Consider the following 17,616-nt stretch of genomic DNA (forward strand, 5'->3'; position numbering starts at 1 on the left):
TAAATTTGTCTAATAGACATATTAAGCTGAATTTTAAATCTTATTAAAGAATCAAAGTAAGAGCTGTAAGTATAAGCTGGTTGAACGGTAAATCAGTGAAAGATATCTCTTCCAGCGTAAACTTGCAGCCCGTCTCAAACGTTTCCGGCATCATTGGAGCCACACGATTGCCTGAACTTTTTGGAACTTGTAAAACTTCTGTTTGAGCTGTTTTTGCCTTTAGTCACCCTTATCGATCATAAATCCCCCCCCCCCCCCATCTTACGAACAACTTCTCTAGTGGAAACCCAAGAATTTTTCATTGAAGTCACTTTTGGATGACCTAACGATTAACTGAAATGTTCACTGTTCGTTTATGTACACTTTTCGGACATCGACTATCATTTCCAAGCCACTTGAAGCAGCATACTGCATCAAATACTGTTTGCTGAGGCACAACAAACAAACAAACTGTCTTTCTACTTGGTTAAACAACTTTAAAATAGCAGGTTTTATGCTTTAAATTGTAAGAAAACCGAAAAACAGTACATAAACTAGGAGATATATTGCAAATTATTTTCTAATTAAGTGAGAGACAAAATAAAAAAGACACTCATTGAAATGAAATTACTTTACTTTCTTTCGATGATGCAATTTTTGTCCGAGTTTTTTTTTTTTTTTACCGCACCCTTTATACTGCCGTGCTAAGCAGAAAAGTGGAATCTGCTGTTGAGCTCAAGCTGAGATATTGGGTTTTGAAGTTTGCATCTTAAATACATTTGATTCATATTTTTTTTTTTTTTTTTCAGAATTTTTTAACAAAAAAGTTTTAGATCAAATGACTCTAAAACATTTTCTTTGTTAAGTAAAATACGAAATAGAGAAAAACTTGGTTGTAATAACTCAGTTTTGTTCAAAAGTGCAGGTATAACTACTTTTACTACTGTGCTTAGCACGGCCGCCTGAATAAACTGAAAAACCAGTTTAAGTTTTGGTTCAGCTTTAACGCAGTTTTGGTTTGGGGTTTCTGTTGGAAAGAAAAGGAAAAAGCAATTAAGTTTTGATTTGTACTTAGACTGGATTGGAAAAAAATCAAAACTCAATAGCTTTCATTCAGCAAGGAAGGGAAATCATACTTATTTTTTTTAAACAATATCAATCATATTTGAAAATCAAAAATTACAATTATTATTTCAAGTTTCAAAGGTAATCTAAAAAAGAAAATGTAATTGTTATGATTGGACCAGCTTACCCAATATTATTGGTTGAACGACAAATTGACTTATTTCTAGTGTTTGAAGAAAAAAGCTCTCAATTATAAAACAAAATTTTTTTTTTCTAATTAAACTTACCTTTATGTGTACTTCTGTCAAACAGAAAAAGAAGATGATTGGGTTGCATATATTTTTTGATGCTTAACCCTTTATATGTTCCCAGAAACACAGAACCATTAAGAAATCCTATTTTTATTCATTCAAAAAAAAAATCAATTTTTTCATTTTTTCCAATTTTTCCCGAAAAACACCGGTAAAAAACCTGTTCATTTTTTCCACCACTTCAAAATTTCCGGAAATTTTACACCTCTAGTTGCAAGTAAAAACCAGTTTTATTTTAATTATTCTATTTTGATCTTCTATACTGGAAATATTTTTGTTTTGCTGCCAATTAAAATGCTGGTGTTGGAAATTTTCTAAAATATGACGCCTAAAGGGATGAACGGAATCATTCAAACAAAAATCGGTAACTTAATTTCCCAAAATATAAATAATGTTGTGTTAAAATAAGCATTTAAAGTAAGGAAATAACTTTATACAGTAGTAACAAAACGCTTTTAAAGGGATTGTGACGCAAACAGATTTTACTCTTTGAAAATTTTACGTTTTTTTTTTTTCTTTTGTAGATCATCTGGCTACAAAAGCAAAGAAATAATAATTTGAGTTAGTTAATTGAGCTCATACTGCCTAAGTTCTCTAATTCTTCTCAAAGTTCATGGAACAGTTTTAAAATTTAAAAACTATCTTACAATTAAATCAAACCGGTTTGAAGTTAAATAAAGATGTTTTCTTTTTCGATGTATGTGGCCAATATTTTGCACCAACGTAACTTTAACACTATGCAAATTCACATTAGATGGCTAAAAATGCAGCAGGAAATAGGGGCCTATCATAATATTTACTGAGAATTAAACTTTTTTTTATCTTTTTAGCTTCCCGAGAAAATTTGTTGCACGGAGAACTACATGCTAATGATACATTTGTTTTTAAAAAACTCAGAAAATTCCCAAAAGTCTTGCTTGCTTTTAATCTAGTTCTTATCCAAATTATTTGCTTACAATCTTGTCATCGAAAGTTGTCTTTTCACATGTTAATTACGTTTTTATAAATTGTAAATGAACACCATTTTTAAATGAAAACGAGTTGCTTGCATTTTAATTGTTTAACGACTTTAATTAATCTAATCCAAGGAATTAAATCAACTAGACAGCTTCCTGAATCAATAGAATTGATTTTTCTACTCTTGAGAACATTTTTAGAAGAATTCAAAGTAAAATCAGAATCAGCACAACTATTTGCTGGTAATTAAAAGCTATGTACTTAGAATTAAACGGATTCACTGAAGCTTCTTTCTGATCCCATAATGCTTAGGATAATAATATGGATGGAATAACGAAATGAATAAAGCACAACTAATTGTTAGTTTCTCTCTCAGCCTGAATAAATAATAATTTGTTGGAAAAATGTAGAAAGTCATTTCGAAGGAGCTCATTGTTGTTCAAAGATTCTGGTTAAGTCCTTTATCCGGAAATTGGAAAAATGCAGCAGAAGCATCTGGAAGGGGAAAGTTGAGTAATCAAACTTTCATCGGTCTTTTTAAATGTTTCTCAAACCAATACATTGTTTCACATAAATTTCGGTTGCAGTAGTTACTTAGCACTAAAAAGATAGATCAATAATATTTTCTTTTTCGTATTATTTATAGAGAGAGCCAACTACTAATGACGTGATGTCATTAGTATTTAGAGTGCAACTATGTCGATTTTTACAATTAAGAGGATATAAACGCAGAGTCGATTCGAAGTAAAATTTTTGTGAGGGCGAGAACTTGTGAGGGTGAGGATTTGCCAAATGGAGCTCCAAATTTCGACGAATGGTGATAATTTTGCAGCATAGTCAGACAAAATATTACAGATACGGAAATTTTTGGAAGATCTTAGTACCCTCTCGTGACTTTCCTTGAAGGCGCCCCTGTATATCCGATAAGAGAAAGTCGTAAAAGGTTTGTAAATCAACGTCGCTTGAAGGGCTAAAATCTTTTCGAACTCTGCTCATTTTGTGGAATGTGTTTAAAAAGTCCCATTGGAAAAAAAGGGGTTTCAAATGCGAACTGTTTTTGTTACATAGAAGTTGACCACATTATGCTTTTGACAATATTTTTGTAGAAACAGTTTTAGCTTGAAAAAGGACAATTCTTTTCCTGTCTTTCTGGGTCAATTCTTTCCAAACATTTCAAATTTTTAAGAGGAACAGAAATTAGTTTCTTAAAGAATTTTTAAATTTTAAACGGGCAAATAAAATCAAAATTAAAGAAAATTTTGTCAGTTTAAGTTCCGACTTGAAAGGAAAAAAGAGCAATTCTGGTTTCCAAAGGAATTTAATAAAAACCAAATTGCTTTCTTCAAAACCCGACACATTTTCTAGACATATGAATGGCGATAATACATAACTGCTAAAATCAAATAGCTCTTATATTAAAGCGTTTCTCCAAATTTGCATACACATTATAGGATAAGTAAAATCTTGCATAAACCATTTGGTTTCGATACACTGCTACATGCATTGCTCAATCTCCATCAACACTACATCACTCCAGAAGTAATTAAAAAAAATACTTACTTGCAATGGTGCGAAAAGTGGTGATGTATGTGGTGATGAGAATGATGAGTGGCAGCAGAAACATTAAAATAAGGCTGAGAGTTGTGTAGAGTTGTTCTTGCCACTGAGCTGTGTAGAATGCGTAAGTTACACACTGGTAAAACTCCTCTTGGAAAGGACCTCGCATGACACTAAATACAAATACCTGAAAAGGATAAAAGCTTTGCTTAAATTTTTATGCAAGAACACTTTTCAGTAATAACCATAGATATAGTATTATCTAGATACACAACGAGAAACTGGTTCTATGGACAATAGGTGGTTCAAAAATACATGTAAAAAAAGTTTCTCTTAGATACCAGGACACCCCTCAATATTTTTAGACTTGTGGATGCAATATGCTGGAAGAATTTTAGCTTCCTATTTCAACTGAAAGAGGGTGCTCAACCCCCCCTCCCCCAAGCTTCATCAGTATGGGGAGGGAGGTTAAAAAATACTTTGAACTGCGAAAACAATGCTACATATTATAATATACACTAGAAATATGCATATACGTTGCAATAAAACAATTATTTACAAAAAAAAAAAAAAAACAGCTGGGAAAATTAAATATTTCTCAATTTGTGGCATTTGCTATGCTACGACTAATGTTAATTTGAGGGTTCATTGCGCACCCTCTTAAAATTTGAGTAAGAAGCTAAAACTTTTACAGCATAATACTATTAGTAAGTCTCAAAAAAAAAAAAAAAATAGGGAGTGTCCTGGACTCTAGCAGAAAAAAAGTTTTTTGAACCACCCTAATGGACAGCTGAATGAACAGGTAAGCGTCGGAAAAGTGCACGCGCACAAACAACTTTTACCGACCACTGTAGATCAGTATTTAGCGGTTGCATCCTGAATATGCTACGCTTTTGCTTTTGACATTCGCGCGCTCAATGGTGGTCAGTAGTTGCTGCTAAAGAGTTGTGTATCTAGTTATACTTGATCTATGGTCATAACAGAAACATAAAAAGAACAAGTAACTCTAAATTCAGAAATGGAAAAAAATCATAGAGTCATGGCTCCCTAACAGAGTAGGAAAAAAAAGTATGGGCTAGTCAAAACAATTTTGTTTCATCGACATGCAACGCCATCACCATCTAGATGATTTAAATAATAGCGTTTTTCTTAGATGACATATTTTCAGTTCGAATACTCTTTAAAAAGAATGGTAAATGTGATGATAAGCAAAAAGTGAAACGCTTGAATAGTTATGCGAAAATAATTCTCTATTATTGTAAAAAAAAGCCCTGAGCAGCTTAGAGAGAAAAGGCCTAAAACCAAACATTATTGATCAAGTTTTTAATGATTATAAGACTTAATAAAAATAAGAGTTTTAATATTCCAGAATTAAATATATTAATTCAATGTAGTTTTAGATTTAAATTCCATTGATAAAATAATCCTTTAAAAAAAAACTATAATAATTCCATGTAACGTGTAGCGATAGTAAATGAGTCACTTATTGTTGACTAGAAGTTTCATAAATGTCAAATGCGTTAATACGAGTCAAAAATAAATAATTAATGTACTCCAAATCATCATTGTTAATTTTCTTACCAAGCAATCAAATGCTGTTGATAACTAAATTAAATTCAAGCGATACAGAAAAAGCAATTGAATGAATGTAAACTGCAAAACATTTTCAGAATCTAAATTATGGCTAAACAAAATTAATTATTTGCGATTAAAATATTCAAAGCACGGGACTGTTTTCTAAGAAAAGAAACGCATTTTACCTTCTCGGAATGCTACTTGTTGCTTGAAACAAAAATATCGATAAAATTATTTTTTACTCTAAACTCCGAGAGAAACTTTTCTTTTTTGAAAAATGAAAAGAATGAAATCCACGTAATTGATTATTTGCAATGCGTTTTCTTATGCATTTTGATTAAGTCTTGTGTTTTTTATTACATTCATTTAAGAAAGTTTCCATAAATAACGTTTACTGAAAACATCTTCATATTGTGTTTGAAACTTTTCCCAATGTCTATAGGTGGTATTCTGATGAAATTTTCTTGGTAGGAAAGAAGCATTACAAAGAACAGGGTCCATCATATCAACCTCCCGTATTTGCAGAGAGCTCTGTGTGACTTGTGGTAGGGATGCGGTGATGGAAAAGCTATCAAAATATAGCAGTATATGCGCCATTTGCAGTAGTAGCGATGGTATGGTGCGGTGAGCATCGTCATGTGTTGTGGAGGAGTGTGTTCGTAACAGTACATTGGATGGCTTTAAAAAATCACTGTGCAGTATCTTTTTTTTTAAATTCAAGATAGTGGCTGTTTAAATGCTAAGCACTTTGGTGGTTTCTGGATGGACGCTCTCTGGATGTTGGCCTTTTTTTTTTAAGCGTTAAAACGGTTTGATGTCGGCCGGCAATTTTGTATTCAATGCAGTACCTATGGTTCTAAAGGAGATTAAAAATCTTTTGAGTTTTTAAGGCTAACTCTAATTTAAAATTAAAAAAAATCTTTCAGATTTCCATTTTATTTTCATTTACGAACGTAGCCGCGGGCTCTAATATCAGAAAGAATCATTTATGGTTCGAATGCACTTTTTTTATAGGTTAATAAATATTTTGCTACGTTAATTGATAGTTGTCGTTTTTTGAGACTTCAACTTTGATTTAAGTAGAACTTAGTAAAGCAATTTGAAACCTGCAAGCTTTGAAGCATCTGATTGCTTCAACCCAAACTAGAACCGAGAACGAAACTCTTGTTGAGTTGTAATTAACACAGTCCACCATTGCAATTATATTCCTCCAAAACACATTACGATACTCACCGCAACATGTCATTTCTACTACTGTAAAAGCCGTATATACTGTTATCTATCGATATCATTTCCACCACCGTGGTGTCCCCATCACAACTAACAAAGTGCCCTCTTCAAATACAGAAGATTGATACGCCGAATCCAGTATTAGTCAGCTATTTAACCTTTAAAGGAAAACAATTCTTATAGTTGTTGAAAGCTCAGTGGGGTAGCATTTTACAAAAAAAAAAAAAAAAACAGCCAATTACTACAATGTTCCTCACGAGGAAAGCATTTTGTTTGCGGGAAAAATCTCTACTCTTTTTCAAAACTAACTTATGAAAAAAAGCGAAATATTTCAAATCGGACCAATAGCCATAGCATTTACATGCACGCTTTAGTTTTTATGTGTTTGGTATTTTATTTCATGGGGTGATCCTTGTAAAAGGATTATGCCCTTTTATCAAAGCCCCAAGATTGGTTTTCAACTTGAAATGAGCCCTAAATATTATTTGGTGTTAGATATTCCTATTAAAAATACGTTTGTTTAGAAATATATATTTTTTAATTGACTGAGATGTTTCTTTACCCGCACTAAGTCTACCTACGCTCAAGCTTACAAGTACGTATATGTAACATACAGAAAGTTTTTTTTTTTTTGTCAGAAACAAGAAATTATTTTTGGACGTATCCGAACATGTTTTGAAATACATTTTAGCACGAGATAGAAAGGCAATAAAGAAGGGCATCTGGAAACTTATTTGTACCAAATGTTTAGTGACGGATTTACCATGCCGCAGTGGAGAGACCTCCACGACCATAACAGTCCCAAACGGAATACAAAAATATACGTTATAGGGTAGCCCGGGGCACGTTTACGCAGTGCCCTTTTTTCAAAACGAATTATAACTGGAGAGCCAACAGTCATAACAGATTGATGCTGCTCCCTAGCAAGTATTCTCACAAGTTTTTGAGCATCAGTCGAACTTCGTTCTAGAATGCAGAAAGGATAATTTGTTTTTTACCAAGTCGAGTAAATTTTGTGTTGAACGTTTCGAAGCTTATTGTGAATAAATAATACTTAGATAAGAAAGTACAAACATATAAAAATTAGCAGCATTTTATCCTTTTTTGAGAAGTGTATTTGTATGAACTGAAATGTTATTAATTTTTTTGCACGTTAAAAAAACATTCAAACTTGGCGACGGGGCAAGTTTATGCGTTGACGTCGAACCACCTTTTACGCACATTCTTACTGTGTCTTACTTTTAAACGTTACTTGACGCTTTTTTTTTTTTTTGTTTCGAACTGTCTCAAAACTTTTTAGTGTTTTCAGGCTATTTGGTTTTGAAAATCACCATTTAATTTTTAATTGAATTACCAATTCGTATCTTATTGCTTACAATCATATAATGTTCATGACCATTCAGCTTTTACTTTATACATTATACTTTACGCACTACACTGTAATAAATTTGCTTTATTTTAACGATGGAAAGACATTATGTTACTAACAGAACCACAGTAATTGTCAAAATAAATATGTGTAAACGTGTCCCGTGTCTGGGGCACATTTACGCAACCGACTTGGGCTCAAAAATAGTTTTTCAGCGGTTAAAAACACAAACTGAGCAACAACCAAATATATCAATTTTGACTCCATTAACTGCTTTAGAGAACGGCAATGTCTAAAATTTCCTAAATTCATTGAAAAAAAATCAGCGTAAACGTGTCCCGGTCTACCCTAAAGGTTTCCATAGTTTTCAGATAGAAAAAGGGTTTCCCAAAAATACATTTCAACGAGCTCACAAACCAGTAAAGTAGCCACTATAAACGAGTATTCACGGTGCAAGATATTTCCTATTGGTGAGACAACTATGAATGCCATTAAAATAGATTTTGATTAAGTTGCTTTGTAAATCAGCTTCTCGGTCTGTCTTTCCACCACACTGCTGGTGTTTTAAATAGTAAATTCTCAGACATTATTTACAAGAATTAAAATAAAAATAACCTTCTGTAAGTAGAAATAGAACAACTCTTAGAAATTATGGAACAGTGATGTATCAATTTTTTGGTGGAGTAAGAAAGAAAAGATTCGTCGCGAACTGGCAAAGTGATTAAGTACTACAACATGTGAAAGTGCAGACAACATTGAGTGAGAAAAGACTGATAAGGTATTTATGTGGATGTAATATGAATTTGTCGTTGCTGCAGATTTTATGAGACAACATCCACCTATGACATTTATTTCAAGAGAAGAAAAACAGTAATGAAAGCAAATATTTCGTTTTTCTATTAGTGAAGTGATCTATTGTTATTTCTGATAATGCGCAGGAATTCATATTCCTCTAGAACACTGAAGATAGAAGATCATTTAGGATCAAGAACATATTAGGTCACTTAGATATTAGATAGATGGACAAAATAATTACGTTAATATTAATGGAAATGAATTTTTTTCTGCTTTTTCTTCTTGATATTCAAAATCCCCCACCCCCTTTTTTTAGCCTACTTTCCCAGTAAAAGTCAGAAAAAGAAGAAAAAAGCATGAAAAAAGGCTTAATGCATCTTAAAAATATCGCAAAAAACAAAAAAAAAGTCAAAAATAAATAAAACAATTAAATAAATATTGAAAAATTAAAAATTGGAAAGTAGGGTATTGAGATGGGGAAAAATGTCTGTCGGTCTGTCTGTCCCCCCCTAATAACTTTTGAATGAATAGTCCGATTCGAACAAACTTTTTTTTGTTCGAAAGATCTCGACGAGGACACCTCATTCCTATATTTTACTTTTTGATTTGAACAATTTTTCGTTCAATTTTGAACAGTTCAAAAAAACTTAACATTAGCGCCTGCGGGGAAATTCAAGGCAATTCCGAACTGTGAGGCAAATTTGCTTCAAACAAACTTTGTAGGAAAAAGCTTTTGATGAAAAACTTGTATATAAAATATCTTTTTGATTTGAACAGTTCAAATCCCTTAACATTAGCGCCTGCGGGGAAACTGAAAGTCAATGTAGATTCCGTACTTGAAGGCGGATATACTTCTAAAAAATTTTGTTGGAAATAGCTCTTGACGCCAAGCTCCAGACTCCGACTCCGAGAATTTAGGGACACTTGACTCCGACTCCGACTCCTGTGCCCGACAATTAATCAGACTCCGACTCCCCGACTTCGACTCTGACTTCGTACCTTTGGCAAAAATTTATACACGGAGGACAAATGACTGACTCCAATTCTTAGATATTCGACTCCGACTCCTTTACCCCAAAATGACATTGACTCCGACTCCGACTCCGCAGCTATGGTTTTGACTGTGAAACAATTATTGTTGATCTGACTTGCTTTTATTTTTACGCTAAAGTTTTAATTTAGGTATTCAGTTTTCGGCGAACAAACTCGAAGTCATTTATGTTTCTACATAAAGATATGCGCAGACGATTTTTTTTTTAAATTTTTGAGCAATCATGATTGCTTATTGTTCTCATTTGACCGTTTTTGGTGTCCGTGCCTTTTTCAACTTGGACCAGAAGCCTTTGCAGCACCACCGCCCACCGTCCTCTGCTGGCGGCGCGGCTGCTCCGGTTTTGAGCTATCCGCTTCTCCTGGTTGGAGGCGTCCATGTCCTACACACATGCACGTTCACACACACACACATACACACACACGACTTCACACACATACACTCACACACACCTACGAGCAAACACACAGGTCTACGCACACACACAACTATGCACAAGTAACCGCCCAGGAGGAGAGGCAGACTTGGGGGGGGGGGGGCAGGAGCCGTTTCTAGAAAAAATAACTCCAATGAGTAGGGTCCTGTCTCAGTTCGTGATTGCGAAAAACATAATTTGAATTCAAAATTTCAGAATTCAAATTATTATTATTATTATTATTTTTTTTTGACAATGAAAATTATTTCTTTAAGTTGACATTTTATTGTTTTTATTTATTTTGATAAGTGCATTAATTCATTTAAAAAATTGTTTTTGGCAACAGGGGAAAAAGAAACGATTTTTTTTTTTTTTTTTGATATGATTTATTTATTTTAATGAGCTTATTAATTTTAATTTTTATTTTTTCGTTTTGAAAGCTGTTAAAGATTTTTTTTAATGGGAAAAAAGTGTATTAGCTGCTGTGTTTAACAGTTGCTGCTATTTTATTTGTTCTTTGTTTTTTCTTTTTTACGCATCTAATTTTTCTTTAGATGAGTGAGGAATATTTTATTCCTAGAAATCAGCTTAAAGTATTTTAAAAATATGTTTGAAAACATTTGCGATTTTAGCTATTTTTGAGAATATTGATCAGGTACTAGAAAGTAGTATGGGTATACGGGAAAGTAGGCTCGTCTAGTTCTAGACAGAACTTCTTGTTACTTCTTTTTACAAAAAAGGGAGTATTGTATTCGTGAAAAAATATTTCACTCAAAAATCAACCTTAATTTCCATTTTGATCACCCCCGAATGAATGATGATGATTTTTTTTTTTTTTTTTTTTTTTTTTTGCGACTTGACTACAGGTGGATAAGTGCCTAAGAACGTAAAGACTCGCGAAATGTCCATTTTGACGATTCCCGAGTTAGTTACAACGAGTTTTCTCGTGACGTCTGTATGTACGTATGTATGTATGTGCGGATGTGCGTATGTATGTCGTATAACTCAAGAACGGTATGTCCTAGAAAGTTGAAATTTGGTACGTAGATTCCTAGTGGGGTCTAGTTGAGCACTTCCCCTTTTGGTTGCATTCGGGTGTTTTTTACGGGGTCTTTTATTCCTTTTTTGCGGGAAATCATTGTTAATTTCGATGTAAACTCAAGTGGTGTAACAATTTGACAGACACTTGGTGATATATCGCCAGTTTTTTGGTCGCCAAGTTTTGTCGCCAACTTGGCGACAAATTTGACGGATTTTGTTTTTAAATCTGGTTTCAATTTGGCCACTGTTGGTGATATTTGGAGAGTAAACTATTGAATCACATTAAAAATAACAATAATGGGGAAATGACTTTAAATTGGAGTAAAAGGAAGTCATGTGAGGCACACATCAGCTCGTTTAATCATTTTATCAGGTTTTAAAAACTATCTACGCTTTTCAAAACTGTTATCTAAATGTTTGAGGTGATAGTGAGTGTAGTCAAACCGCCAGTAATTGACATTTGGTCACGCCTTGTATGAATCCAGTATTAGATAAAGGGAAAATGAAGAACGAAATAGGGGAAACTGGGCTTCTTTAGAGAGCTGAAAGCCCAGTCATTTTACTTTTCTGCTGTCGGAAATCATTCAGCTTGAACAGTCAAATATTAAAGAATTACATTAAAAAAGAACATACCAGAAGTTTTCTTTTATTGTACTAAAATCATACTAAAAACATTACGCATCGAAATTGCGCACGTTATTGTTTTTAATAATAACAAATATGAATTAACTTTAATCAGTAAAAGACAAATTATAAAGGAAGTGAAAGGAAGGGAGTAATTGCAGTCTTAAATAAAACAAATTATGGTACAACAAATTATAGTTTATGTCGAACTTTGATGAGCCAAAAACTTCGACAAGCCGAAGTGAATATTTATTTCCGTTCAACGCAATGTAGAAATAATGTTAATTATTTTTGATGAGCCAAATTTTGTTTAGCCGAAATATTTGATAGGTCGAATTTCACTTCATGACCGTCGTCAAGTTTTCCTGGCTAGTGTAACTCCCTAAGTCGAAATAATTGTTTGCCTTCGCAGATAGTATAAAGTCAAAGAAGGAAATCATCGCCATTGCATTACATCAAAAAGCGTCTAGACAAATAGGACCAAATAAATTTCTGAAACTGATATTTACACGTTAGTTTAGCAACTTTTTTTTCTTATGTTTTAAATTATTGTTTTCTTCATTTATTTCTGTGAAAAAAGTCAAGCCTGCACATGGGGAAAAATAAAGCTCTGATTTGGTGCAGTCCGAAAATGATATGAAAAAATTAGAGGTTGATTCAACTGCTAAAGATTTTGTAATAAAACAGTATTGTAAATAATTATAAATGCAATTCTGTCATGATGGGGTCGTTTCCAATGTTTTAAAAGTATATTTTTCTGAAAGAACTGCTTAAAAACATAGGATCTAAACCATTTTTTCAAATAATATGTTTAAGTTTAATATTTTTTAAAAAATACTTAAATTGGTGATCTTTCATTGTTTACATTTCTTGCCGATGACATCACAAATGATGAAATACCATTCTGCGTTGCCATTCACAGAGCAAAATATTTAATTCGCATCTTTACTCACGCGTATTGGCAAAGATATGGTTGATAGCAAGCGTAGAGCGCAATTTTAATTCGCTTCTTGATTATCATAACATGGAAAAACGATACAAAGATGCGCCAAAAAGCATCATTTGTGACGTCATCTAGACCATGTCTTGTTTGAAAAACCGGACATTAAAAAAATTAATTAAAAAATAACTATTGGGAAAATGAAAGAATTTTCTGGGTCCATGTTATTCTTTTTTGCTTATTCTATAAATTTCAGTGACTAAAAGTACTACTTTTGACTGAAATAAACAACCCCATTAAGCATTGAAGTCAGTGATTTAATTTCCATGCAAAATATCTTTAATATCGTAATTTTGATTAGTCTTTTTTTTAAATATTTTAACTGTTTAGACGGTTTTAATGAAATCAATGCCTATATTTAAAACAGTAAATTAATCATTTGCACATTGACCAATCCTCACACAATTGGACTTCATCTATTCTTCATTGATAACGGAGAGAATCAAATCAACTTCCAGAAAACTTTAGAAAGCTTTCTGTAAACTCCAACCTTAGCAAAATCTTCTCCTTAATGAAAGACAAATGCAGTTGGAAGTTTAAAATATACGCATATTCGCCGCTTAGAAACCTCCCTACTGGATCTTGCTCTAATGGACCTTCATCTAAATACCAAGACTCTCTCATTGCGCAATCACTTACTCTCCATTCGCGCATGAACGCTTCTCTGGGGCTTAGGAATTGGATGCGACGGTGAAACTGTGGAGGAAATGATTATCACAATGCGTTGAATTTGCTATCAGGGGAAATAAAAGTGATGAATGGATAAGAGGGAATCACGCGAGCCCCTCGGAAGTTGCTCTAATGTTTCTGAGTAAAAATTAATGGGAAGGAAATGTTTTTTTTTTTTTTGATAGTATTATAAACGACATGAAATATTTTCTAACGAAGTGTGTATTTGAGAATATTTTTTACAATTATTTCGCCGTTTTGCGCTTTGATAAAATGCGTGCTGGGTATAATGTTCGTAAAATGTGTTTTAAATAAGTTATTTTTAATCAAAGTATGCTGATTAATTAATAGCTACAGTGAATCGCCAATTACAAATTTAATATGCAGGTACTATAAAATATTTTCGTCATAAGCAAATTTAATCGTGAATAATTAGAATAATTTAAATAGTGATTTTTTTTTAAAGAAGTAGCATACATAAAATAGCGTGACAGAAGAAATTGCAGCTAAATTGATAATGTTACGAATCACAAGTTGATATGACAGCGCAACATCTGTAGACTTTTCATTAACGACGAAAAAATCTCCACTTCTACAGAATATTTAGTATGATTCTTGCAAGAAGTAGAAAATATAATGCCTAAAACTGAGATGCATCCTGTTTTTACAGCAGCCTACTAATATTTTTAATTTCAATTGCCTAAAAACTTTTCCATCATTTTAAAGATACTAAAGGTCTTTTTTTTTTTGCTAAACTTTAAACCATACTTTTATTTTGTTTCGCTCCATATTTCCAATTGATTCTTCTTATTTCTCGAATATTTTGCTGTTCTTTATTGATCTGAAAAAAGGGAATAAATATAGGAATGTAAATGCATTTTGTATTTTAATTTGCTTGCGTAATTATTTGGGAGTTTTTTAAAAATTATTTATCTGACTCATTATTCGAATCAACCTTTTAACGTTTTTTAATGAGTTTATCGTAACTTCGGTTTATTTGGAGGACTTTTTTCTCATATCAATGGCATTTTTAGTCTTGTTTAAACGCATGTTTCAATTGTAAATCCATCGAAGATGTGAAATAACGTGTGATATCGCCCAACAAGTATGTATTCAATTTTGACCAAACACAACGGCAATAAACAAAATGATAAATGATCGCCAATATTTTAAATGGACCAAGTCAAGAAGTACCCAATTCTGTATGTTTAACCATTCTTTTATGTGTGTAGAAAGATGTCTAAAAAATATTAAATAAAAGCAAAAAACCCGACTGCGTAAAAACCAAAAAATCTAAAACGAAAAATGTATAAGCCCAGTAGTTTAGAATGTTATTAAGTACTACCGAATAACTACAGCATTGAAATAGTTTTATAATAGTACACAGGTATGACAAATCGTAAATTGAAAAGCAGAATAGAAGGATCAACAGTTGAGGCCCATTCCATTCTGAATCAAGGAACCCCGTAAAATTTGAATGGTTTATTAAATAACTTGCGATGGTCTAAACTACTGACAATTAGTCCCTCTAGATACCTAACTCGGCTTAAAGCTACATGTGCTTGACCTTCAGCAAAAATGCAACTTAAGTTAACCGCAGCACAGCTATATAAACAGCCTGTATAACTCATTATGACGCGAGCTAGGAAACGTCGTCATTCAAATCTTTCTCTCAAAACTAAAAAATCCTCTCAAGAAAGTACACGTCGCGAAACTCAGTCTCCTGAATCACAACAAAAACAAATGCAACATGTTAGAGATGAAAATCGAGTTGGTAGACTTTCTTTCGTTTTGTGCTTATTGCGCGGATTTATTTTAATGAGGACTACAATCTGAGTGTCTTGCCTCCCTTACGCATGACATATTTTTATTAACTAAAGCTGATTACAGTACAGAATACTTTACAGAAACTGATTACAGTACAGAATACATATAAACACCACATGAAAGAATTTACATCAGAAGAAAGGGAAAGTACATGCGGAGCGAGAAAGGGGGTCGAACCCACCGCCTCAAGTGTGAGAAGCAATCGCTTAGACCACTTGGTCACTGAGGCCCCAATTAGTAGACTTAGTCAACAAAACATCCTTGCAGGGAAAGCTACCTGCATTTGTCGCCTGCTGTGTCGCACGCGGATAGCGTGTGACACGATCCCGAACTGACAAAATGGCAACTGGTTGCTGATACGGTGAATTTTGATTCATGACACTGTCATGCGTTTAGTGACACTCCCAAGGTTAAGACAAATCGATTGACGTAAGAATTACCAAAATTGGTCAAGGCGTTTAGCCTCTACAACGCCACATTGGAACAAACATACAAACATAGGCTTATAAACACATTACCCTCCTTTGCGTCGCACACGCGCAGTCGGGTAAAAAGCAATTCATTTTAGCAGTATTGTTTTTAACTCGCCTACATGAGTACACTCACCCCTTCTTTTGAGGTTTTAAAAACATTTACGTAGTAGACGTAAAAGGAAATAGTGGAGTATCTACATCAGATTTTTTTAAAGTTCTAAAAATTAAAACAAAAAGCATCTCTATTTTCCTCATCATCTTCCATTTTTTATTCTTTTGAAACTTAAGATATTTTGTTTAATTGATCACTATTAAGGTCTTTATAGTTTTTGCAAGTTTCACTGTCCCAAAAGAAATTTCACTCCTTTTAAATAAGTTCAAAGACGCCTAGGTATTCAATTAGAGTAAGGATTTATAGGAATTTGTTTCACGTTTTGTAAAAATTCCTAACTTAATCCCCAAATACTATGCTAAATACTAAGTTACTAGTTTAGTATTCAGTAATTTTACTAATGATGTTTAAGATCACTAACTAAGTATTTAGTATTTAGCAGCGTTTATAAATTATTAATACTGAACAATTACTTACAACTAAAATTGACTTTATATATTACAAAAAACCATTTTTTAATTTAAGCTGTATTCTTTAACATCGATTTTATTTTACTTCCAATTTCTTTGAAAACCATCGCTCGTTCATCATAGCAGAAAACACCCTTAAACAGCTTAGACAATTCAAAAGAAATAAAATAATTCAATTAACTTAAAACTTAGAGGTAAACATCAATAAAATGCTGAAATTGAAGTGAAATGGAAATAACCGATTAAGTTCAATGCAATGAAATTTTAATAGCTATACTTTCTCTAAATAAAATAAAAGAAACACCGCAATTGTAAGATAAATGTTTATTCGCTCCATTTCGGCTTTAAATTACAGTTAAACTACCATCAGTCGGCGGTTTATAAGAAAATATTTGACAGTCTCTTTTGTCATGCTGAAATACAATGTAAGTAGTACTTGAAATTTATAGAGAAAATAAAGCGTTTGGCTTGCCAAGTAGGATGACGAGTATTTATACGGACCATTTGCTGTTTTTTCTTCTATTGAAGCGTCAACCATAAATACCAAGACCAAAAAAGTCTTGGATAAAGCTTTGATCTGTGTCATGTAAATCTTTCTTCGCGTTGTATTCTAAATCCGCCCGTATTCTTCCCGACTGCATTCCAGTTTGAAATGAAAAACACATTTTAGACACATGTCCTTTTTAAGGTTTTTAGAGTAGGTAAAGATATTTTTTACAGAAATTATAGTAGGGTATTCCACGGAAAAACTTACGTTTTGTTCTGAACATGAAAACTAATAAATTTCATTAAAAACAATAACTTTTAAAGATATAATGAATGAACAACTTTTTTTGCTTCGGATCGGTACGTGTAAATCGGAAACGTACGTGTGATTTGTAAATCAAATAATTTGGTCATAAACTTTTAAAATTATTATTTTTTGATGGAATATATGAGCGGTCACATGCGGAACAAAATGGCGGAACTAGTTTTACACATGTTTAATTCTCTTTCAGAACCACTTGTGCAAGTGGTAACTGCAATTTCACTCAGTTATAATAAGTTTTGAAAATGTAGGTTGATAGTTGTTGGTTGACTTTCATGCATTTGGGTG

General features: G+C 32.8%; 1 protein-coding gene across 1 annotated transcript in view; it reads right to left on the reverse strand.

The window, feature by feature from the left end:
- Nucleotides 1-17,616, reverse strand: part of LOC129220772 (gonadotropin-releasing hormone receptor-like) — a 114,144-nt gene that overhangs the window by 34,472 nt on the left and 62,056 nt on the right. The window contains exon 2 of the mRNA XM_054855200.1: nucleotides 3,873-4,056. Within this exon, the coding sequence (XP_054711175.1) occupies nucleotides 3,873-4,056 (184 nt within the window). The remainder of the gene's footprint in view (nucleotides 1-3,872; nucleotides 4,057-17,616) is intronic.

This window comes from Uloborus diversus, chromosome 4, assembly GCF_026930045.1.
Source record: "Uloborus diversus isolate 005 chromosome 4, Udiv.v.3.1, whole genome shotgun sequence".
In the NCBI taxonomy this organism is placed as follows: Eukaryota; Metazoa; Arthropoda; class Arachnida; order Araneae; family Uloboridae; genus Uloborus; species Uloborus diversus.